This window comes from Chlorocebus sabaeus, chromosome 1 (genome assembly GCF_047675955.1).
Source record: "Chlorocebus sabaeus isolate Y175 chromosome 1, mChlSab1.0.hap1, whole genome shotgun sequence".
NCBI lineage: Eukaryota > Metazoa > Chordata > Mammalia > Primates > Cercopithecidae > Chlorocebus > Chlorocebus sabaeus.
The window spans coordinates 14,530,687-14,555,975 of record NC_132904.1 but is presented as its reverse complement, the minus strand read 5'-3'; the positions used below and the strand labels follow the sequence as shown (position 1 = coordinate 14,555,975).

Genomic DNA, 25,289 nt, shown 5'->3' with positions numbered 1-25,289 from the left:
GAAAAAGTTGTGATGGTGGTGGTGGAGTGTCTGCTACAGGCATTTGGGAAACTCACAGAACTCTTAATATTCACTTTTAATTCATTCCACCAGGGAGGAAGGGCCTGGGTTTCAGAGCCATTCATATATGGTTTCAAAATCTGACTTTGGCATTTATCTCTATAAGAACTTGAGAAATTTACTTAGTCTCTCTGAGCTTTGGTGTTTTCAGAATGAAGATGATACTAACAGTACCTACATCATGAGTGTTACTTGAATGGAGATGTATAAAGTGCATTTTAAATTCATTTGGTTCCTTAACATGTTCCGTTCACTTCTTATCTTTTCAGAGTTTCTTCTTGAAGGTCTCGAGGTCTGAAGCATCCCACAGAATGATCCTACTGAATAACTCCCATAAGCTGCTGGCCCTATACAAATCCTTGGCCAGGAACATCCCTGAGTCCCTGAAGGTGAGGGAACTGTGGGAGGTCAGGGTATGGGAGTAGGGGTGCTGAGGATGAGAAAATAACAAGCTTGTGATTCTGGTCCTCCCTGACTTTTTGCAAAGGGTTCAAGCTGGGAAACAGGATGGGGTTGGGGGCACAAGAGGCATATCAAGAGCTGCTGCTTCTCTTCGGGAAGAGACAGCTAGGCCCACTCAGCAGGTTTTGTCACTCATTTGGAGAGGCGGTGGAGAATGGTTGCTACGAACATGGTTTGGAGCCAGTCCGAATGGATGTGCATTCCAAGGCTGCCATTTTCTAGTCGTATGGCTTTGTGGATGTTTCCCTTTCTCTGACTTTATGTTTGGTCTTTTCTTCAATGAAATAGGAATACGATTAGCACCTACCTCTTAAAGTTGCTGTGGGCACTGAATAAATCTGTACAATATAAGTGCTAAGAGCATTGCCAAGTGCCCAGCTAGTGCACAGTAGCTCTTTGGTATCACAAGGACACCTACCTATGAGTTCTGCCTGCTTGCTGTTGTCTTCACAGCCATCATATGGTCCTGGAGACGCTGCTCATCTCACCATCACTGATGTGGTCCCAGTACCTTCTCTTAACCTCCATTTTTCTCTTCCTCTTCACATCCAGATCCCCATCTCTGGGGATCTCCACCTCTTCTAGTCCCTTTCATCCCTCCTTCAGGTGTACGGCTCTGTGTATCACATCAATCACGGGAACCCCTTCAACATGGAGGTGTTGGTGGACTCCTGGCCCGAATATCAGATGGTTATTATCCGGCCTCAAAAACAGGTAGGCACACAGACAGGGACTGGTGGCTCCAGGCAGATCCAAAGGGCCTGAGGAACTGACCGGTTCAGACACCAGGGCTGCTTTTATAGGGTGAAAGGAGAAGTGAGTATTTTAAAACACTCCTTCAGTACCTTGCATGAGTGCCACGTCTTCCCACCCTTTCTGTAAAGCCTAGGACTCTTCTGGGAAAGGCGGTGGAGGGTGGAGGTGAGGAAAAGGAGAAGGCTGACACTCACAGATTAAGGGCCCTTTGAGGTGGCAGGGGTCATCTGGAGGGGCTGAAAAGAGTCCAATTTACAGGGAAAGTTGGGTGTCTGAGATATCAGAACAGTGACTTAGAAACAATAACCAAAGCAGAAGTCTACCAGTAAAATTACCTCTCAGGGCCAGGCATGGTGTCTCTACCTGTGATCCCAGCACTTTGGGAGGCCAAGGCAAGGGTATCACTTAAGCCCAGGAGTTTGAGACCAGCCTGTGCAGCATAGTGAGACCTCATCTCTACAGAAAATAAACAAAATTAGCAGGGCATGGTGGTGCATGTTTATACTTCTAGCTACTCAGGAGGCTGAGGTGGGAGGATGGCTTGAGCCCCAGAAGGTGGAGGCTGCAGTGAGCCAAGATCACACCACTGTACTGAAGCCTGGGCAATAGAGTGAGACCCTGTTGTTTTTGTTTGGTTTTGTTTTGTTTTTAAAAAGTTACTTCTTAGGAGCCAGGGAAGGGGCTCATAATTACTGTGTGTCAACTATGTGAATGCACATCTTTTGTTAGTGAATGTTATCATCAGAACAATCTTATGAAGTGAGCATTAATATCTCCAATTTAGACATAAGGAAACGACACTGAGAAATATTAAGTCATGCAACTGCTGGATTCCTGATGTTAAGGCATTGCCCAATCTGAATTCAAGTTCAGTGGACTCTGCCACTTTTACTCACTATATAACCATAGGCCCTTCTCTGAGTTTCATTATCTGTTAAAATGGAGAAAATAAGAGGACCTTCTTCAGAGGATTACACAAGGTTTAAATGAGATACTGTATGTCAAACACTTAGTACATGGCACATAAATGTAAATAGTGTTTACCATAATTAACTGTTATTGGCTGAGGACACGCAAGGATTAAATGATTGAGCTGAAATAATAATACAAACCTAGGTGTATTTTTTTCCTAAATACTTCCCCTTTGTGTATGTGTGTTTCATACACATCTGGTTAGTGAACTGAAGCCTCATTGCCAGCCCAGCTTCATGTGGGCATAAACCCTGGGCCCCCAAATAATAATAAGCCACACCAGGGCAAGACTAGTTTGCAAACTGGGTCAGGACTGGGATGCAGAAAGTGACAAAGTGACCCTAGCTTGAGGAACAAAGGGGTAAAGGGGATGGGAACCAGGCTGAGCCTAACACCTTCCTTAGGGATGTTCTTTTGATCTCCTGGCTTCCTGACAATTTGGGATCAAAGATTAATGTTTAGTTTATTTAATCCATGGTCCAATGTCTTCAAAGTGTGATATGCTAAATAACCTAAATAATTGTAGGAAGTCAAATAGTTCTTTTTACTTCAGTAACTTTGTGGTTATTGTATGTATTTTAGCAATGCAACAATAGCATCAAATCATAACTTCACATATGCATTGCTTTGAATAAAGATAGATTTATAAAATGAGTCAATGAATGAAAATATGAAAATATAAAAGTTCCACACCACACATATATGACCAAAAAAAAAAAAAAAAGGAAAGAATGAAATATGCTGCAATTTACTTGCAAACACATTCACCTAGTGTGATTCCATGGCATACCATGTTTCTTTCAGTATTGAAAGTCAATCTGATTTTGAATAATAGCTTTTCAGGGTGGGATGTAGGAGAATTTATCTAGAAAAAAAATAATTTTTTCATTGCCAGTTTTTAATCACAAATAAAATGTATGCTGATTATACAAGTAGAAAAATCCCACATGATTTAAAAAAGTTAATAACCTCTCACCTCCCCTTCCGTCCTCTCCTCCTTTCCTACCCCTTGGTGTAATCAGTGTCCTTGCCCATATTAATACACAGAGGGCTATTCACTCATGATCTCTTTTGTCATCACTTTTTAATTTGTCTTTAACATATGGACATCACTTTGGGTGAATTAATACAGCACTAACGTATTCGTTTTAACGACTGTGGCATTTCATACAGTCAATGCAATGGTATTTAGTCAATCATTCTCATGCTATTGGGTTCAAATTGTTCATACTTCTTTGCCACTACAAACAAGCTTTAATAAACATCTTCATATACATATCTTTATATCTTGGAAATTTTTCTCAATACAATAGATTTCCAAAAGGGATATCTCCAAGTTAGAGTTTATCTTATTCTAAGCAGGCAATGCCAGATTACCTTCCCAAAGGATTCCACAATTTTATTTTTATTAGCAATATGTAGAAGAATTGTTTCCTCACATTGTTGCCAGCACTGAATGTTATCCCTCTTTTTATGTATCCCAAACTGGTGGGTGAAAAATGGCATCCTATTGTAGATTTAATTTGCATTTCCCTAACTAGTGATATTGGACAAATTATATTTTCATGTTTGTCAGTCATTTGGTATTTACTCTTGACCTGTTTATATTCTTTGACCATTTTTACATGGGGGTTTTGTGTCATTCTTAAAATTTTGTAAGTGTTTTAGATACTAGGGATACTAAAAAAAGGTGTATGCTACAAATTTGTTGCCCAATTTAGAACTGACTATAAGAAATTTTTTATTTTTGGCCGGGCGTGGTGGCTCATGTCTGTAATCCCAGCACTTTGGGAGGCCAAGGCAGGTGGATCACAAGGTCGGGAGATCGAGCCCATCCTGGCTAACACGGTGAAACCCCGTCTCTACTAAAAATACAAAAAATTAGCTGAGCGTGATGGCGGGCACCTGTAGTCCCAGCTACTCGGGAGGCTGAGGCAGGAGAATGGTGAGAACCCAGGAGATGGAGCTTGCAGTGAGCTGAGATCATGCCACTGCACTCCAGTCTGGGAGACACAGCGAGACTCCCTCTCAAAAAAAAAAAAAGACAAAAAAATTTTTTTTATTTTCATGTAATCAAATATATTATCTTTTTCAGCATGACTTTTTCAGCATGATTTGGGTTTTTTAAGTTAATAATTAGGAAGATTTTTCCTACTCCAAGATTATGCAAATATTTTCTTATTTTGTCTTGCAGTGAGTTAATTTTTACTTTTGACATTGCAAACTTCATTCTATTTGGAATATATTTTTGAATAGCATGAATTAACATTCTTTTATATTAATCTTCCTTCTGGCTGGCTGATTATGTTAGTACTATTCATTAAATAAGTCATTCCCTACTGAAACATGAATGTCTGTTTTGTTGTATAACATGTTATATATTTTTGTATCTGTTTCTGTATTTTTTCTAGTCTTTCTCTTGCTATTTCATTGTTTTTTGGATAAATTTTAATATCTAATAAAGCAAATCACCCTTCACCAATCTTTTTTTGCTTTCCTATTTCTTATAAACTTAATAGCTATATGAACATAAACTAATTTTTCCAGTTCCCCACCAACTACCCCAAATAACTATTGCAATTGTGATTGGTATTGGAGGAGCATTTTTCGACAATTTTGGAAGGATTAATAATTTCGTGATACTAAATTTTTTCATCAGGAAATATGGTCTTTTGTCACTTTTTTCAGTTTGCGTTCTATGCCATCTGGTAAAATGTTAGTGTTTTCCAGTGGAAAACTAAGTGATTTTTCCACTAAGTTTACCCTTAGGTATTTTATACTATCTGTTAAGATTATTAAATTATTTTTCCTGTTATATTTCTGAGCATTATTGTTTTGTTGTTTCTTTGTTTTTGTATTCTTGATTTCCAAATATGTCACACTATTCTTTAAAACCCTGTTTGTATGGGGCATTATTTGTTTTGTTTTTTGTCGAAGTCTCTAGGATTTTCTAAATGTGTAATACTCTGATCTACAAACAAAGTAATTTGCTGCTGCTTTGCCAATATTTGTATGAGTTTTTAGTTTCTTGCCTTATTGCATAATATACAACCTAAGAAAACAATTCCAACTGACAATGATAGTATTTCTATACTTGTCTCATTCCTGATTTTAACAAAATAGCTATAAAAGCTTACATTTGGAATTACATTTGATTCTGTATTTACATATTTAGAGCATTTTTCTGTTGTTCCTACTTTCATAGAACTTATATTTAGAGTGGAGGGTAAATTTTATGTTATTTAATTTTTGTCTTTTCTATTTGGCAATATATACACTCATGTCATTTTTTCTCCTTTAATTTATTACACTAAAAGATCTTCCAATTAAAGCCATTCTGGCCTTTCTAAAACCAACTGCTCATGTTCACATTCTTTTGTATATGCTATTGAATATTTTATTCATAATTTTTGTATCTGCATACCTAAGGGAAAATGGTCATAACTCTCTTTTTGTTATTTCCTTACCAGATTTGGCATTAGGATCTTTTCATCTGTTACCAAAGTCTACTATTAAAATCATGTGTTTGTTTTTGACTTATGTAGAACTTAAATGTAAAATAATCTGATTTTGGCCATTTTATTTTTTAATTTCAACATTATTTTTAGATACAGGGGATACATGTGCATATTTGTTACATGGGAATAATGCATGATGCTGAGTCTTGGAGTACTGACAGATCCCTTCACCCTGGTATTGAGCATAGTACCCAATAGGCAGTTTTCTAACTCAGCCCCTTTTCCTCCATCCTCTAGTAGTCCACAGTGCTATTGTTCCTACATTTATGTCCATGTGTGGTCAATGCTTAGCTCCCAGTTATGAGTGAGAGCATGCGATATTTGATTTTCTGTTACAGCAATCATATGCTTAGGATTATTGCACTGTGGAAAGCAGTCTGGAAATTTCTTAGAGAACTTAAAACAGAGTTGCCATTTGACCCAGCAATGCCTTTACTGGGTAAATACCCAAAAGAAAATGAATCATCCTACCAACATGACACACGCACTAGTATGTTCATTGCTACGCTGTTCACAATAGCAAAGACATGGAATCAACCCAGGTGCTCATCAAAGGTAGATTGGATAAAAAAAACTTGGTCCATATATTTTTATGGAATACTACACAGCAATAGAAAAGAATAAATTCATGTCCTTTGTAGCAACATGGATGGCACTGGAGGCTGTAACTCTTGTCTACTTTTTAAAACGTAGATGTTTAATTTAATTTTTGATATTTTCTATTAGTTTGTTGAGGATTTCTATTTTTTTGAAAGTCAATTTTGATAGCTTATTTTTGAGGGATAACATCCATTTCTTTTATCAGTAAATATGTTGCCCTGGGGTAGTATGTAATCTTCTATTAGAAGTCTTTTGTTCTTTTCTCTGTTTCTTCTGTTTCTGTTCTCATAGCTTATAGTCTATTTTTTCTTTTTTCTATTTATCTTGTATTTCTTTTAATAAATGTCTTACCGGAAGTTTCTCTCTCCCTTTCTTCTTTCTTTTTGCCATTTAAAAATGAGCTTTTGACATATATATCCTTTGCACTATGTCTTGTTCTCCATTTCATTATTTATACCTTTCATTTTTATAAATTCTTCCGTTTGTTATTTTCTAATTTACTTGGATGTTCTTTTATATAATTCCTTGAATATTTACTTAGCTGTTTTTGGTCATTCTTTGAAAATCAGGTCTTTTAAAACATCTACTCTGTTAAATTCACTGAAGTGTTGGTTTTGGCCATATTCAGGAACTTGCATTTATAAAAGCACCCTCAGATTCCTGACGGTTTCTTTAAATTAGTTACACTATTTTCTCTTTTACTCTTTAACAATACAATTTCCAACATAATGTTAATACATTCACTGCTAAAACTCTCACGCTTATTGTTTATATTTTCCCTGAGAAACAGATCCTCGTCTTCAAATGAAGTTTGTGGCTAGCCAGAGTGGGACCACGAGTCTCTTTCTTTCAAACCCATGAGTCTAACACCACATAAATTATGTAGAGTGCTACCAAAAATTCAGTTACTTCATTCTATTTTGTGGACTTCTTGGTGTAAAGCCAGTGTCACTCTTTGAATAGGCTGATATCCTGTAGCCTTGGGAAAAGGCAATGTCTCCTTAATGTCTGTATTCACTAAAGTATCTTGCTCAAGCCCTGGACACTGTAGGTTCTAGGACACTATAGATTCTAGGTGTCTAGTGAAACAGTAGACACTAAAACTTAGAGAAATCACAGTTAAATTTATTTAGAGTCAAGTTTAAGGACTTAATTCTAACAATGCAGACTCAGTACAACCCAGAACGTGTCCCACGGGAGGTTATGTGGGGGCACAGTATATATAACAGGAGTATCCGTTTGGCACAGGTGGTAAGAGAAGCAATTGTTGCATTTTTTTATTCTGTTGGGTGCTCGGTGATGCCATATATAAAATAAGGTAATGTGTAGTTGAGCAGGTAGGGAGAAAGGTGAGGCATCTTAAGGCCTGCTGGAGAGTGATTTTGTCCTGTCTTTGTTCTGTATGTGATAAGGAGGTTTATCACCAATACTTGTCAGTGTTAAATATTTCCGGTTACACAGGTAAGAGGTCAGTAGTAGCTTATAGGCCTAGGTTTTATTATCCGTGTGCCCAACTGCAGCCATCATGGGCCACTGTTAAAATTTTCTTTTGAATTTTCATTTTTCTGATAATTGCAATCAGTGAGAGGTGAAGAAGAAGTTCAAGGGAATGACCTGAACTTACACCGTCTTATACAGGAGATGACTGACGACATGGACTCATACACAAACGTGTATCATATGTTCTCCAAAGAGCCTCAAAAATCACAAGAAGTTTTGAAAAATTGTGAGATCATCAACTGGAAACAGAGATTCCAAATCCAAGGTAATGGGTCTGAAGAAATGGGCAACCAGCAGTGCTTCTCAAATTGAGTTTTCAACTAACAGCATTAGCATCACCTGAGAGCTCATTAGAAATGTAAATTCATAGAAACTCTGGGAGCTGGGAGAAGTAGAGCAATCTGTGGTGTGACAAGGACTCCATGGTGTAAACTCAGGTCTGAGAACTACTAAGCACTGAGCTATTAATTAGGTGGGAGCAGTGTAAGTAGAGAACTCCATGTCTGACAAGATTGCTTTCTTGCCTTTCTTCCCAGGTCTTCAGGAAAGTTTAGGTGAGGGGATAAGAGCAGCTGCATTTTCAAAGTCAGTGATGGTAGAGCATTCGACAGCAGTCCTCTTGGTTACGGAAGATATTCTGAAGCTCAATGCCTCCAATGAAAGCAAGTTTGGAAGCTGGGCTGAGACAGGCCACCCAGATGACGACTTTGAAAGGTACGAAAACATGTGCTAATCATTTATAATTGCTAGTCCTTGTACATTTTTGTAATTCACATACTTCAGTTTTGGAAGGAAGAGAGGATGAATTCATTCCTTCGGATGAATAAAGGTTGTCAAAGGTCAAAATATGCAACTTTGCAATGGTGTGTCTTTAAACAAGAAGAGGGCCTGGCATCTCTAGATTGGGATGACACCCAGAAATTACAGGAGTGAGGATGAAAGTTGTCATCTTTCTGTTTTCTACAGTGAAACTCCCAACTTTAAGTATGCCCAGCTGGCTGTCTCTTATTCTGGGCTGGTAAATGACAACTGGAAGCGAGGGAAGAATGAGAGGAGCCTGCGTTTCATCAAGCGCTGCATAGGAGCCCTGCCAGCAGCCTGTATGCTTGGCCCAGAGGGAGTCCCAGTCTCATGGGTCACCATGGACCCTTCTTGTGAAGTAGGAATGGCCTACAGCATGGAAAAATACCGAAGGACAGGCAACATGGCACGAGTGATGGTGCGATACATGAAATATCTGCGTCAGGAGAATATTCCATTTTACCTCTCTGTGCGGGAAGAAAATGAATACTCCCGCAGATTTGTGCGGCAGTTAGGTTTCTTTGAGGCCTCCTGTGAGTGGCACCAATGGATTTGCTGTCCACAGAATCTAGTTCCATTTTAGACAATGAAGCTGCTTAGCAATCTCTAGCAAGCCGTCGCTTAATATTAAAGCAGACACCACAGAATAGCTTTCTTCACTTACAAACGGACATTGTGCATTTATGATATGGCAGGAACTCTTCTCACATGGAGCCTTGAGGTTAAAAGACACAGCCGTGCTCTTGAGGAGCTCACAATCCAGGCTGGAGGCAGGGGAGGGTATAGTCTTTATGCTTAAGCGTTGTAGGGAAGGACGGGGTTACCAGTAAACATGTAACTAGAAAGCCAGGCTCAGTTCTTACCTCTGGGAATCAGAACTCTTTATGAAACTTGGTTAATAGAATCTACTATCTGGAAGATATATGAAGGATTTTAATAAAATCGTCAATAGAATACCTAATCTATATGGATACTTTATTGGAAATAAATAGCCCTGCTGTGTATGGATTTATGAGGCAATGGTACACTGAAGAATGGAATCTGTCTCTTAGTTCAGTGAGTAGAAATGTATCAAAGGTGAAGCCTGAGAGGAACAGCTTTCCCAGGCTGTCTTTCATCATTGTTATGCAGAAAAGGAAACCAGAGAATCAAGTGGGCTGGCCTTGGGGCCTCTGCTATGGAAAAGACATTTGTTGTGTCTCCTTTCTCCTACTCTTTCTCACATCCTCATCATGATTGAAGCGTGGCACAGGGCAAGGTGTTGCCTGTGAGTCTAGTTATAAGTTCATTCTTTGGTGTTTGCAGCACTGCTATCATAACGGGTCAGGGGCATTCCGGGGAGAAGTGACCACTAAGGTGAGGATTGCAGAGTGAGTAGGAGTGAGCCAGACAAAAAAAGCAGAAAATGCAGATGATGGAAAGGACACGTGCCATGCGCTATCATAAGAACTTCCTAATTGAACACTGATATTACAATTCTGAATCCCTGATCTTAAAAAAAAAAAAATTGCACTTCACAATCAAAACTTGGTCTCTTTTGGTTCCACTCTGCCACCCTGCCATTGGAACTTGGATTACTGTGAACACTGCAGCTATGGCAAAAAAAAAAAAAAAAAAAAAAAAAAGGCGTTTTCATTCTTTCTGATAGTCTAAATTTAAAACAGAAAAGATATGTTAATAGAATTGGCTTTGGGAGTAAAGTCTGCCAGTATTAACAAACACCTATTCTCATCCCTCCATAAAAAAGAAAACCTCCACAAAATTGAATGTTTATATTTGATGTGATCTTAAAGTGCACAGTTCCAGCAATTAAAGAATTGTGTAGGTCATGGAGCTTTTTTAAAAAACTTCATCTTAGAAGGCTGTGGTACCTATGTTACAGGTTAGTGTGAATCAATCCAATCAGATTTCTAAACTCCTAAGACCAGGCTGATTTGTTACATTGACTGAATGAAAGCATGGTCTGAGAAAGAGAGGAAATGTACCATTTGGGATTTCAAAGGGTGGAACATTCTTACATAAAAAATAAACTCGGGAACTTTGGGTAATATGAAAACAGCTATATTTTTCACTCAAGAAGCAAAAGCTAATACAGATGACGAAAGAAGACAAAGCAAATAAAATTTGCCTATTTCAAAATGGTGCCTTGGGCAGGTCCTGTATCTAGAAGAGGATGTTCATCCAGCAGGATCTGGGGCTCAGGTCATCTTAGCACAGCCCAGCTGGCAGCTTCCCTCCTCTGCCCCTTCCCTGAATGCAAGCCAGCTTCCCTTATCTAGCCCGTCATGGTCCTGTTAAGATAGTGATTCCTAAACCTTATCATGCACTTGGATTAAAAAAACAACGAGAAAGCATGGGAAAGAAGAAGGAGGATTTCTTAAATATGGCACAAATAAGTCCAAAATTATCAGTAAACACAATACAAATGAATGGGGTAATTTTTTTTTATTAAAACATATGTTTTTCATATTGAATTAAAAATAAAGTCCAAGGAGCATGCATTAATCTGCTCTGGCTGCCATAACAAAATTTCATAGACTGAGTGGCTTACACAACAGAAATTGATTTCTCACTCTTTTGGAAACTGGGAAGGGATATGACAAGGTTCTGGTGAGGTAGGTTTCATTCTCAGTCCTCTTCTCTCAGCTTGTTGATGGCTGCTATCTCTTTGTGCCCTCACATGGTGTAGAGCAGGGCTCAGACTCTCTTCCTTTCCTTAGAAGAACTTAATTTCATCATTGGGGCTCCACCCTCATGACATCATCTAAACTCAATTACTTCTGAAAGGCCCATCTCCAAATACTTTGGGAGTTGGAACTTCAATGTATGAATTTGGGGCTCACTGTCAGTACATAAGAAAGCACATCTGAAATAAAAACACAAGAGTTAAAAGAAAGGAAAAAGATGTACTAAATGAATTTGAAACTGAAAAAGCAAACTAATAACATCAATACTAGGCAAAATATAACTTAAGATGAAAATCTGCTAAATACAGAATTCTCCCACAAGATAGGTCATGAATCTTTCTCACACACAACTACAAAATATATATAGCAAAAGCAGACAGACATACAAAAAAAAAAATAGGCAAATCCACAGTCTCAGTAGGAGAACTCAAAATACTTCCCTCAGAAAGCAACAGATGATGCAGATAACAAAGACAATTTGACAAAATGCCATTACAACTTCATATTTTGGTGATACTGGGCTTATCTGCTTATTGTGTATTTGAGAACTTCTGTTCATCTGTTTGCCAAACTGACCAGCAGGGGGTGCTGGGGAGGGAAAAAACTCCAACCGGTGAGTGCAGGCAACTTGTCTCAAAGTCTAGAGGCTCCTGGTCCCCCACGATCATCATCTGTCAGGGGCAAGCACTGCTGATACAGGAGCTAAAAACATAAATTATTTAGCAGTTAGTGTGGGTAAGGGAGTCCTCGGTAAGGTTTTCCTTTTAATATAAAAGCAGCCCCCATCTAATTTTCTTTTTTTTTTTTTTTTCTAACAATCAGCCTGAAAAATCAAGCTGCATGCATAGATAAGCAAGCTAAAAGCTTGCACAGGGCACAGTTGAATGCCAGCACCTATGCCAATAGAAAAGGGATACTTGGAAGCCAGGCATATTGAACATTGAGGTTTCCTCTTCCTTTTTTTTTTTTTTTTTTTTTTTTTTTTTTTTTTTTTTGAGACGGAGTCTCGCTCTGTCACCCAGGCTGGAGTGCAGTGGCGCGATCTCGGCTCACTGCAAGCTCCGCCTCCCGGGTTCACGCCATTCTCCTGCCTCAGTCTGCCGAGTAGCTGGGACTACAGGCGCCCGCCACCATGCCCGGCTAATTTTTTGTATTTTTAGTAGACACGGGGTTTCACCGTGTTAGCCAGGATGGTCTCGATCTCCTGACCTTGTGATCCGCCCGTCTCGGCCTCCCAAAGTGCTGGGATTACAGGCTTGAGCCACCGCGCCCAGCCTTCCTTTTGTTTTTTGAGACGGTGTCTTGCTCTGTTGCCCATGCTGGAGTGGAGTGGCGTGATGTCGGCTCACTGCAACCTCCGCCTCCCTGGTTCAAGCAACTCTCTGCCTCAGCCTCCTGAGTAACTGGGATTTCAGGCGCCCACCAACAGGCCCGGTTAATTTTTTTTCTTTTTTGTATTTTTTTTAGTGGAGATGAAGTTTCACCATCTTGGCCAAGCTGGTCTTGAACTCCTGACCTCGTGATCCACCCTTATCGCCCTCCGAAAGTGCTGTCATTACAGGAGTGAGCTACCATGCCTTGCCTCCTCTTCCCTTTTCTTTGTCTTCAAGTGTTCAGGCGACATGGCACTGGCCAGGTAGAGACCTCATCTGCATAATAAAAGATTAGGATGGGATGACCAGCCTCTTCATGCATCACATAAATGGCACACCTGGTCCAACCAATCCTCTGAGTCCTATGTAAATCAGACACTGCCTCATCAAGCTCATCTATAAAGCCTACCATAACTCACCCAAAACTTAGAAACCCGCTCAGGCACCCTTCCAATGCACAGGGAACTCTCTCTTCTTTCTTTTGCCTATTAACCTTCCACTCTTAAACCCACTCCTTTTGTGTCTACATCTTCAATTTCCTTATTGTAAGACAAAAAACCTCTGGCATTTACCCAAATGATTCTGCGTCACTGCCATCTCTAGCACAAGTGCCGAAAATGACCACTTTAGTCTGATGCGTGCCACGGCGGCTACCATGCTGCTTAGGACAAGCAAAGATAAGATGGAGTCGGGAATGGTTTATCAGAGAAGCCGCAATAAAAGCATGTCCCAGGCAACTTTCCACTTCTTAACTTCTGTCATTTTCAAACTTAAAGGTGTTTATTTTTGTGTTTGTTGTTGTTCTTTTTGTTGTTTTTAACAGTTTCTATCAAAGACTTCTCATGGTTTTCCTGCTATGACATATTTATCGTTTCTTCTAAAGTCCTTTCCAACATTTCCTACAGGAACTTAGAAGACATGTGTTTGGTTCACACCTTGATCCCCTCTCCACTTAAAATTCTTTTTACTTTCTCCCAGGAAGATTCCACCCCTCCTATTCTGCCAGTCCCCTCATATTTGCCTCAAACGGTTGCCCTTGTAGGCAGATGAATCTGGGCCGGTTCTACTTTACTATGGACACCAGCTCCTCTGAAATAACATCTGAGTCTTGGGATGTGCATATGAATCTTCCCTTGACGCAGCAAACAGTCTTTCCTTTTACCTTCACTAGAGGCATCCACTCGGGAGAATGGACAGCACTAAAATTCTACAGATTTCAAAACCAAGCGTGCTGTGCCTTTCTAGAGATCTTGGAATGAAGATGAGAAAGTCGGTTAGAAGGGATAATTTCCTCCTTCCTGCGTCAATGTGAAGGACCTCCTATTTTTAAAGGGAAAAATTGGGGACGGTCCAAAAGAAACTCTTGCAAATCAAGCCTTGCCATGCCACCACGAGAAGGGTAACCTGTGTGCCCAGGGGTGAAATTTTTAAATTTTTGTAATGGTGTTCAGGGTCACCCCTATGGATCACAAAAATATTTGAAAACCTATATCTGTGCCAACCTTTCAGAACCGTGTCTCTTCGCAAGGACCTACCAGGGCCTAGAGATCATAGCACCACACTGGCAGCCTACAGGCAATCTCCAAAGGCTCCCGTCTGCCCCAACCAACACACACACACACACACACACACACACACACACACACACACCCTCCTGCTATTCTTTGGCCCTAGATATCATCTAATGTATTCTACATCTTAATCTCCCTGTGCCTTCAAACTCTTGTGTTGTAGAGTCTTGATAATCGCTTTTTAAGGATATTCCCTGACTTCATAAAAGCTACTTATGAGACATATATCTAAGGTAAAACTTTTCATTTCAGCTCAGATCAGCACTCTTTTTATTAGAATTACAAACACTGAACTTCTTAGTTGCTGGGAAAATATATTGAAAAGGAGTTATTATGCTTGTATAGCAATAAATTATCTCTGGAAAAGTACTGAGTGTCCAGAGAATGAGTGAAAATTGTTTCCCCTATATATATACATTTTTTTTCTTTTGAAAAGTATATCCTGTGTATATTGAAAAGATAATGTTTTATAACCGGGGAAATTGCCTCCACTGTGGACTCTTATTAATTCACTTATCCACCAAGTTCTCTTATTTACTGACTTATCCATTGTATTCCCTTATTTACTTTTTATTCAATCACTAGTATTTGTTTCTATTGCTCATAATTGAACACAAATTTCTTTACTACTACATAAAATAAAGCACCAGCGTTTTCTCCTGTACCTCAGTAAGATGACGTCTTCCAATAGATTCATTTCGCTGTTTTGTTCCCTCCTCCCAACCACACACTTAGTGTGCTCAATGAGACAAATGCTTTTATTTCTCTACCCCTCATCCCCCTGAGCCCAATCCCTGGATGTTTTAGTTCCAGATGTCATAAAATTTTCCTTGTAGTGTGTCACTTCTATTTAAAGAATTCTTCTTTAAAACTTTTATTACACATTCCTGGAGAGTCTATCATTGTCCATTCAGAGTTAACTCTCTACATAAAATTTGTCCGATTTTTTTGGCTCACCATTGTTTCTTCTCCTTTTTATCTGCTCCTCTCTGAGATCTCTGTTCCTATTTGATTAGTTAAAATTCTTTCTCCAATATTTTCTGCATGTAATTATGCTACTAATATAATAGCTGAAGACTCTCAAATACACAAATACCTTTCTTTGACCCTCACAAGAATATAACTTCTGAAGTTTTATAAATCCACAAATATTTTTCTTTTACCTTCAGGGAACTGATGGATGCCCTATGACCCCACATTTTAGGGTCACCAAATTTAAGTTTTTCCTCTTAACACATAAAGAAACTGAGGTGCAGAGAAAGAAGGGAACCTTGAACCTTCATTCAAGGTCACAAAGTTAGTAAGAAGTGGATGACTAGTAATGAGGGTTTCAGGTTGAGATTAACAACAAACGTCACAGAAAATAATAGTGTTTAACCCAACTTCAAGTTCATAAAATGAATGGACATTTTCTGATCCCTCCGCTCCCATCCCCACCTCAGGGGATTTCAGGACGTACTGGGCAAAGCTCTCTCCCTCCATCCCCAACCGTTTCTCAGTCAGTGAGGGATGTTAAGAACTCTTCACTGCCCCTCTTGAAGCTTACATTCTGGAGCAGGGAGACAGAAACGAAACAAAAAATTGAAAAAAAAAAAAAAAAACAATAAACGTATTTGCTACATACTGAGATGTAGTATATGAAAAACAACACATGATACAGGAATAGAAGATGATGGAGGAAGAAAGAACAAACAGGAAAAGAGACTTCAGATAGGAGCAGATAAAAGGAAACAACACATGATACAGGAACAGAAGATGATGGAGGAAGAAAGAACAAACAGGAAAAGAGACTTCAGATAGGAGCAGATAAAAGGGAGAGGAAACAGGAAGGGGTCAGAACAGGCCTCCCTAAAAGCATGGCATTTGACAGAGCGCTGGAGAACAAAGGAAGAGAGCCAAGCACATACCAGGTCATAGAGTTCCGGTCTGAGGAAGCACTCCAGGAACTTCTCCGGTGCTGAGAAGCACACCCAAGATGATCCACTAGGGTGAACAAAGAACATACTTGAACCACTATTTAGATTCATCTTCATCTAAAAAATAAGAAATTAAGTGTGCTTGATATTTAATTATTTAATATGTTATTTACAATACTATATATCTCTCTATATATATGTATCTATAGAGATATGTATATAGTTGATGCTCAAATCGTTAAAACTTAGGTATGTAAAATTAAAGCTCATAGATTACTCTTGCCTATAGCAGTGAGCTCCTGATAGGCAAGGGTAGATTTCACGCAGCCTCGGTAAAACAGAAGTCCTTAGGCTTTGGCGTCTGACAGAAGTTAAAATTATTCAAGGGCTGTCCTTGGGCAACTTAGTTGAGGTTTCATAATCTGTGAAACAGAAAATGAATTAAATAAAAAGATAATTGAGAGAAACCTATAAAAGGTGCCAAAGCCCAATGGCTGGCATTAAGGGATGCTTCACACCTGTTATCTCTCACCCTATTGTCTCTTCACCCTTACTCCCGCCTGGCAGCTCCCCGCTGTTAGCGCCAGAAACACTTATCTGGTAAGAAAACGAAAAGTGCAATGCTGGCTTTACCCCGCGACGCTTTTAAAAACTCCAAAAACCCAGCGTGATGGGGGGTAGGTTTGCCTAGAGACAGGTGAGGCAGCCTTAGTAAACTGAGAGGAACGTTAATTGTCAAAGAGCGTTGAGCCACTACGAGCAGCAGCAACCTTGGACTAACAGGTGTACCTTAGCGAGCACATGCTCCAGCACATGTCCCTACGCCCGTCCCTCCATTTAGCGCCATAAATGCAGCCTCCTAAGAGAATGGGAAGCTTGGGAGTCTGAGAACTGAAGCTACCATTGGCCTTAATGGATGTCAACCATTAAGGTGAGCGTGAGAGTCGGAGAACGGAAGCTACCATTGGTTTTAATGAACGTCAATCTTCACTCGCCGCTTTTCTTGCTCGCCTCCTTGCCCCTTCCTATTCTGGTAGGCTGGTTCTCTCTCGCCATCTGCTGGCCGGACTCGGGAATATACCAAACGCATAAAAGCGCCTTCGCCTGCCCTGAGTACCTGCAAACCTAGGGCTGGGCACGGTTTTTAAGGGCTTGGCTCGCGTGCCCGGGGCGGTGCTAAAAGGGGGCTGCCTGCGCCAATCTCATTTCCACAAGATGCAAGTACAGAAGCAGCGCGGACGCCTGGAAGGGGTCACAGAGAGGCAGGCAGGGCGGTTGACCAGCCTACTGGCCTCATTTCTGAGAAATGCAAATTACCCAGCCACAGTCCAACCAACGGTATCAAAACAGAATCTCTACAGATGGAGCTCAGCAAAGCTGAATCTCAACCCCACCCTGGAGAACTTAAATATATTGGGGGTACCCAGAATCCCCATTTTAAAAAACCTATCCAAGTGATACGTTTGAATGTTAAAGTACAGAGAATCACAAACTGGCAGAACTCTTTAGCTTACAAGTAGGGAATGAAGACAACCCCCCAAGAGGAAAAGGAATTCACCCAACGTCTCCCTGCAACATCCTAAGAAAACGTGAGACTCTAAGGTTAAAATCCTAACTGACAGCCATTCTCTCCCCCAACTAGTCTTCTGACCTCTAGCAAACTATCCTGTCCTAATCTGTGAAATAGGAGCAACAGTCACACCTACCCCAGCGGGTGGCTGCGAATATCAAACGGATCAAAATGAGTCAACTACCAAGCACCGCCTGACTGGAAGTAGAGGTTGAACTGAATCTTGATCGCCCCACCCCATTCATCTCTCAGTATCACTGTATGTGGATGGAAGTGAAGCCACCCAGCCACACATTGGCCCCAAACCATGTCCACCTGCGCCCACAGCTCAGTGAATATTTCTTTTCTTGAAGACAGAGAGAGGCTCCTTGGAGCCTCTGGAGTCTGAAGGTGGATGTTTCCTTCCTCATGAGTGCGTTGTCCTCCTAAGATAGGATGGGCAACAGGGTCTATATGGAAAGTATTGGCTGCCAGGGCTTCAAGGCTCGCTCCCAAGCGGTTGCTGGAGGGTTAGAGACCCCACTCCAGCTCTCTGTAAAATCAGGCAGCTTGGTAGCAAGAGTGAGTGAGGTGAGCCCACTATGAACCCATGGGAGGAGAGAAAAAGAGCATCCCATCTAAGCTTTTACATACCCCATTGCAGGCTCCAGAATTTGATGCCCAGTCCCTTATCTCTAACCCATCCCCAGAAGCCAATTCTCCTTAGCCCCTCCTGCCACTTCTGCCATTGTACATCCAGATGGTTCTCTTCTCTTCTATCAAACTCCTACTCATCTCTCATTCATCAAGTCCAAATACAAATCTTTCTCTGTGATATGCTCTCAAGTTAGAGGCCATGGTGCCTTCCTCTGTATTCCCAGAACATGTTGTTTGCAACTCTAAATACAGACATCAGCCTACCATTAGAGTTCAGGAGCATCTTTTAGGGGTTCATGGAGAAATCACTTTCCATAAATGCTGGCCTTATTCCCTAACTTCACCAGACCTGACCTTAGTGGTTGATCCATTCCCACCTCTCCTGACCATGTAAGAGACCTTTTCTTCTTTATGGGTTTGAGAAACACAAAATGTCCCAACCACCAGTTACTTGGCCAGAAGTATTCTTGTCACATTTATAATAACATCCAGCCAACAAGATGCTTTGTGCTAAGGGAATGTTCCTTTTCAGGGCAAACGCTCTGTCCCCAGGAATGTGAGACAACTTCCACAGCCCCATATAAGTACTAGCTGGAAGTGAGGCTTCCTTGGTGGCTCAACACATTCCCTGAGCATCCCTACTCTGTCACTCATGTCAAACTGCAGTGGGATTGCATCAAATCTCTCAGAGCACAGCTGCAAAGAGGAAAGCAAAGCTGGAGCTCTACTCTCTGAACCCATAGCTCTAGGCAGTTAGTTTCTCCATGAGGGTCTATTTTATACATAAGGAAGAAATGGAAGATTGCTACCAAAAATGACATCATGTTACTTATTCCAATCGTGTGGTTCAGTTGCTACTCCAGTGATGAGCGAATAAAGAGGAATTAGAAGCATGGCTATTCCTAGGCTCAAGGGGCAGGGAAGCTCTGGAATTGGGTTTGTGGCAGTGCTGCTTGGAGCGCCATTACAAAGGGACAAGAGTGGTTCACTGGGAGGTAAAATACAGGGCACTTAAGAGACAAGGGGTCTGGGAAACAAGGCAGACTTTTGTATTTATCATTTGCTGTAAATCTCTCCATGAACTTTCTTCTCCCTTTTAATTTTCTCTGTACTTTAATTACGTTTCTTGTTGGGGACAGGCCCCCAAATCTGACAATAAACTGGCCCCCAATCTGGCCATAAACAAAATCTCTGCAGCACTGTGACATGTTCGTGATGGCCATGACACCCATGCTGAAGGTTTAGGGTTTACTGGAATGAGGGCAAGGAACACCGGGTTCACCCAGGGCGGAAAACTGCTTAAAGGCATTCCTAAGCCACAAGCAAGAGCATAAGCCATCTGTGCCTTAAGGACATGTTCCTGCTGCAGATAACTAGCCAGAGCTCATCCCTTTGTTTTGGCCCATTCCTTTGTTTCCCATAAGGAATACTTTTAGTCAATCTATAATCTATAGAGACAACGCTTATCACTGGCTTGCTGTCATTAAATATGTGGGTAAATCTCTGTTCGAGGCTCTCAGCTCTGAAGGCTGTGGGACCCCTGATTTCCCACCCTACACGCTATATTTCTCTGTGTGTGTCTTTAATTCCTCTAGCGCTGCTGGGTTAGGGTCTCCACGTCCGAGCTGTTCTCGGCAATTTCTCAGGCCTGGCATGGTGGCTCACATCTGTAATCCCAGCACTTTGGGAGGCTGAGGCGGGCAGAGCACCTGAAGTCAGGATTTCGACCCTAGCCCCATCCCTACTAACAATACAAAAATTAGCCGGGCGTAGTGGCAGGCACCTGTAATACTAGCTGCTCAGGAGGTTGAGGCATGAGAATCGCTTGAACCCAGGAGGTGGAGGTTGCAGGGAACAGAGATAATCCTCCTGTGCTCCAGCCTGGGTAATAGAGCAAGACTCTGTCTCAAAAAAAAAAAAAAAAAAAAAAAAAAAAAAAAAAAAAAAAAATTCTCAGTTAATGGCCAACATTGTTACCATCATAAGCCCCAGCTTCCCCATCTTTCTCCCTCCATGTGTCTTTTATTTTGATCTATTTTCTTCCCTCCCAGATTCAGCCTCTGGCCCCTTCTTAAGGCTCCCCAGCCATTCACCCTCATGTGTTGAATGTCCACTTCCCTCCTTATTTTTTAGTTGGCGTGGATTAGCATCTCCAAATCAACATGTCAAAAGTAGTATTACTGATACACACACACACACACACACACACACACACACCCCAATCCTGGCATACACAGCGTCTCCTTCCTCAGTCTTCCCCATATCAGTTAATGGAGATTTTATCTTTCTAGTTGCTCAAGTCAAAAGCCTAGGAATCATCACTGAGCCCTCTTTTCCTCTTATTTATAGAATATCCATAAGCAAATTCCATGTGCTGGCCTTTCAAAATATATGTGGAATCCAGCCATTTCTAACACCTCCACCAGTACCACCTGAAGCAGGGCTCTGAAATCTTTGCAATCCTGGGACAGACTCTTAGTCGCCTTCTCCCTTCCACATCTACTCTTGTCCTCCCAGAGTTTGTCCCCCGCACAGCTGCCAAAGTGATTTTTAAAAATATGTCAGGGTATAACTTCTCCCTTGCTTCAAATCCTCCATTTAAAATAAACTTCACATTTAAACCAAAATCCAGACTTCTTCATATGGTCGACCAGGTGCTTTATGCTAATGGAATGTGCAGATGCTTCTCCCTTAGGAGCGCTATTTCCAGGGCAAATTATCTCCAGTGACGTCAGGCAATTTCGGCAACAGCATTCTCTACCACCTCTTGCTTTTCATAGCTTTTTTCCTCCAGATTCTGTAATGAAAAGAAAATCAAGTCTCTTTGTGCAATGATTTACTCTCTGATAGGTATTGGTGCCAGTCACGTGTACTGCTTTCAGATGATTCAAGAATAACAGCGATTTGAGAAACCTGTCGTTAAGTTTTCTCTTTTCTTTTTCTGTATAAAATTATTTTTACAATTATACTTCCAAAGTGTTCTCTTTCCAAACACCACAAGGCCCGTGTAATTTAAGCAGTGATTTTAGGGGTCTCTGGATATTTTACATTAAGTTCAGAAACACGCTCATGATTATTCCACCCAAACTATCAACTTTTACATAAACATCTGTCGTTCTATAAGTTATAAAATAATTGTCACCATCCCGCCTTAATCAACCATCTTCTCCCCTTCTTTGACCAACTTTTCAAACACCCACTACTGAAGGCATCTCCTATTCAGGTTCTTAGATAGTAAGACGTTCTGTTCTTCAACAGTAAGATGTTTTCTCAAGCTCCATGCAAAGCACTTCTTTGATCCTCACTTTGGGGATGCCCAACTCTGGCATCTTCATCTGAAGGATAAAGTTCCGCACTCAGCAAAGCGCGTCGTGGGAAGCCGCCTAAGCAGTGCTGGCCACTTTCTTGTCCAGGTTGGCGTTGTCTGTGTTCGCGAGGCCCTCCGCAGAGCTGGATCATTTGTGGAGCAGGCCGACTCCCTCTAGAGCTCACGCTGACGGAGGTGCAGCCTGCTCTGGGACTGGCAGTTGGGCTGGAGGCTGGGCTTCTGCGTCATCAGGGTGGAGCCGTCTCTGCTGCTGCCGCCGGATGCCGCCTGGATGCTCGTCCCGCCACCGCCGCTCACCCTACAGCGGCAGAATGGCAGCAAGTGCCACACACCAAAGCACCCGGGCGGGCTATTTGCCCTGCAGCTCCCGCCAGCGCGCTACTCCTGCGCAATCAAAAGGCTGGGAAAGCGCGAAACCGCCAGGCGCCTGCCACCCCCACAGCTGTGCGCAGTTCCTCCTTGGCCTCCACTCGGAGACAGGGGACGCTGACGACCCGAAAGCAGCAGGGCAGTGATTGCTTAGTTTATCCTGGGGCGCGGGAGCTGGCCATGGACTAAGTGGTGCGTGTGGGCGGGGGGGGGGCGGGGGAGAGGGGCTGGGGGGAGTGAGGGTGGGGTGGGGATCGCCGGGAATCGCTGGGACCCGGATGGACCATCCGGACAAATAGGGAGGGTGGGCGGGTGGGTGCGCAGACTCCTCCACACGGCCTTCCGACCCACCTAAGCAAGGCGCAGGTGTGCGCTCTTACCCCTTAGCATCCCTGCAATCACTGTCTCCAGAGATGTTAATTGGCTTCCAAAGTAGATGAGAGATGAGTCATTTTCATCAAATGAGAGAAAACAGCCTCCAGAGACTCTTTGTCTATTGGCCAGCGAGAAGGTCAATTCCCAGGATCCTCCCGCTCAGGGACTTGATCTTCCAGGCGAGAAAAGTTCAGCTGAGAGCGACAAGAGAGCAGTCTTCGCAGCACCTGTGAATCCAGAGGGGCGGGCACCGGCACGTGCACTGTGTGGACAGACTCTCTGGTTCTGTGAGTGTTTTTTCTGGTCCTAGGTTGGACCTGGAGTTCTTAGGGGGATGACTGGCAAAGCCAGTATGCAGAAGGACCTCAGCCCAAAGTCAAGGAGGTTTTGGATGGAGAGCTGGGTCCCGCGCCCGTTGTGGTAATTCCCTTCCCGCCCCTCGGCGTCAAAGGCCAAGAATTTTACTCCTGAAAAGATACTTGCAGATTGTCTGGGTGTTCCTGAATCTCAAGAGAGTCGCTGGACACTGGTGGGTCCTTTCCCTGCCCGGTGCCTTCACACACTTAGCATGAGACCACGTTCAATTAAGCAGAACAGAAACTGTATCACTGATCAAGGAATGGAGAAGGGAAGTTCCTGCTCAAGATGTGTGGGGTGTAGTGAGGTGGTGCTTTTTTAAGGTCTTTTAGGGCTTGCAGGTGGAGACTGAGGGCAAGGGTTCCTGGAAAGAGGTGGGGCTTTCCAGGAAGAGTTGACTGTGGCAGTCTCATACTTTCTGTTGTCCCTCAGCATTACATGTGCCTAGCAAGGTTCCTTTTTCCCTGGGGGGCAGAGATTTAGGTATGATAATTAGCAAGGATTCAGGTTAGGGTAGCACTGCTGAGCTCCTTTCCCATCTTGTAGCACGGTGGTTGCTGACATCCAGCTTTTGTTTCTGTAAGCAAGCAGAGCTGCAAACACAGGTTACCTTCGTAGGTTCTGGGGCATTAGGAAAGAATTTAGGTCATGCTGGGGTGACATAGACAGTTGTTTTAACAACGTGGTGCGCATTTGAGGTGGGGGTTGTAGGGCGAGGTAGATAAAAGTGCAGATTCCACAGCCACACCCCGACATACTGAATCAGAGTCTGTGAGGGTGGGATCTGGAGTCCTTTTTAAAAAGCTCAGAGGAACCAATTCACAGGAACAATGAAAGTTTGATCTGAGCCAAACTCCTTAATTTAGAAATGAGGAAACAGGGATCCTTAAAAGGGATACAGGGAGAGGGTTGGAGGATAGTTACAGTATAATAGTTTTAGGGTGGTTGTTTCCTGGCCTTGGGAAGTTTTCTCAGCCACTGCTCTGATCAGTACACAGTTGAATACTTTAGGGGAACCTTCCCCACATATCCTGAGTTCTCTCTCTCTGCAGGTCTCCCGCCAGGTCTGTTGCCTGTGATCTCTGGTCACCTTGGTCTTTCAGCTTTGTCTCCTTAAATCTTGAAATCCAACCAGCTTTGCCTTGCTGCCCTTCCTTGAGACACTGGCCTGGAATCCTTCAAGGTATCTGCTTATTCTTGAGCTTTCTTCTAGTCCAATGTTATTTTACACGGAAACAATTTTATACTTTCAAAGCTTGCATTTATTTGTTAGGTGGGACCAGAATTAGGGCTAATTTTGTCCCACTATGGAAGCTATAATTTCTGAGTACTCTCCCTGACACTTCATGAATTATGAAGTTTTCTAGTCGGATTTTGGGAACTGAAACTATTCCTAGTCCTGTATGAGCCTCAGAAATTGTTACATCTGCTCATTTTGGGTAGTTGTTTTCCTGTTCCTTTTCAACAGGGTAAAACAGGAGGATTTTATTAAGTGCATTCAGACCCAGAAGATTAACAGCCAAACACTGGTCCCAGAACAAAGACAGCACCTGACTTTTATACACAGTTCTGAGATGGGCTACCTTGAAACAAGCTTACAGCAGTGTGAAGCGTAGTGGCATGAAAGCAAGGATACAGAGGCAGAAGAAAGGCAGTCAATCAAATTGTGACAGGTGCATAACTCAGGATTACATGTGACTCTTGTTATGCAGCCCAGATGGCTGTTATCTAGGCTTACTCTAGTGCCTTACAAGGGCTTATCTCATAACCTTTGCTATGGAGCCTAAATAGCTGTAGTCCAGGCCTGCTCAAGCATCTCATGACCTTTCCTGTGCTGCTTAGATAAAAACAGAATACTTGAAGTTACTAGTTACAGAAAACAGAAATCTATAAACTCCTAAGTTTATCTAAGAATATCAGGAATATTGGATTAGGGGCCTATACTACTACTAACTTTAAGAATATCAACAAGAACTGTATGTCCAAATAAGGTCACATTTTGAGGTACTAGGGTTTAGGACTGTAACATGAATTATGAAGGGACACAGTTCAGCCCATAACAATCTTATGTGGCAAAACTGGCAGTACAGATCAGTGGAGAAAAAATGAACAATTCAGTGAGTATCGCTGGAGCAGTTCGTTATCCATATGCAAAAAATAAAAAGTGATACCTACTTCAAGCTATATACAAAAAGTTATTCCAGATTATGAACTTGAATGGTAAGAGCAAACCTTTACAATTTTTAGAAAAAAATATATATCCTATGAAAGATGTTCTAATGACATAAAAAGGTTAATAAACTTGACAACGTGAAAATTAACATCTCCTGTATGACAACAGAGAATGAAAAATCAAGAAGAAACTTAGAATACATGTTTAATACATGTGATGAATAAGGAATTTATGTCTACAATATTAAAATACTTGTAGAATCAAT

At 41.7% G+C, this 25,289-nt stretch overlaps 2 protein-coding genes and 1 long non-coding RNA gene across 7 annotated transcripts in view; 2 read left to right on the top strand and 1 right to left on the bottom strand.

Moving 5' to 3' along the window:
- The first annotated feature begins 214 nt into the window (after positions 1 to 214).
- LOC103235086 (glycine N-acyltransferase-like protein 1) lies at positions 215 to 9,625 on the top strand. 2 transcript variants are annotated; one of them, XM_007997685.3, is made up of 5 exons: positions 215 to 449; positions 1,129 to 1,236; positions 8,007 to 8,133; positions 8,405 to 8,582; positions 8,835 to 9,625. In XM_007997685.3, the coding sequence occupies exons 1-5, from the start codon at positions 372 to 374 to the stop codon at positions 9,250 to 9,252; spliced, it is 909 nt and encodes a 302-aa protein (XP_007995876.3). In that variant the 5' UTR covers positions 215 to 371; the 3' UTR covers positions 9,253 to 9,625. The 2 variants fall into 2 exon arrangements, with proteins under 2 accessions (XP_007995876.3, XP_072878978.1); XM_073022877.1 differs by having other exon boundaries at positions 336 to 352.
- Positions 9,626 to 11,095: 1,470 nt separating this feature from the next.
- On the bottom strand, positions 11,096 to 22,312 carry LOC103235069 (uncharacterized). 3 transcript variants are annotated; one of them, XR_012093103.1, is made up of 6 exons: positions 21,728 to 22,312; positions 20,855 to 21,219; positions 16,500 to 16,638; positions 16,208 to 16,283; positions 11,933 to 12,058; positions 11,096 to 11,535 (listed from the first exon to the last, which is right to left on the bottom strand). It is a non-coding gene; the product is annotated as an uncharacterized lncRNA (long non-coding RNA). The 3 variants fall into 3 exon arrangements; XR_005240597.2 differs by having other exon boundaries at positions 20,855 to 22,312; XR_012093104.1 differs by having other exon boundaries at positions 21,037 to 22,312.
- Positions 22,313 to 22,419: 107 nt separating this feature from the next.
- The window catches only part of LOC103235005 (glycine N-acyltransferase-like protein 1), a 53,765-nt gene continuing 50,895 nt past the window's right edge, over positions 22,420 to 25,289 (top strand). For both annotated transcript variants that reach the window (XM_073016076.1, XM_073016075.1), the window contains exon 1: positions 22,420 to 24,034. The gene's annotated coding sequence lies outside the window, so the exon portion shown is untranslated. The remainder of the gene's footprint in view (positions 24,035 to 25,289) is intronic.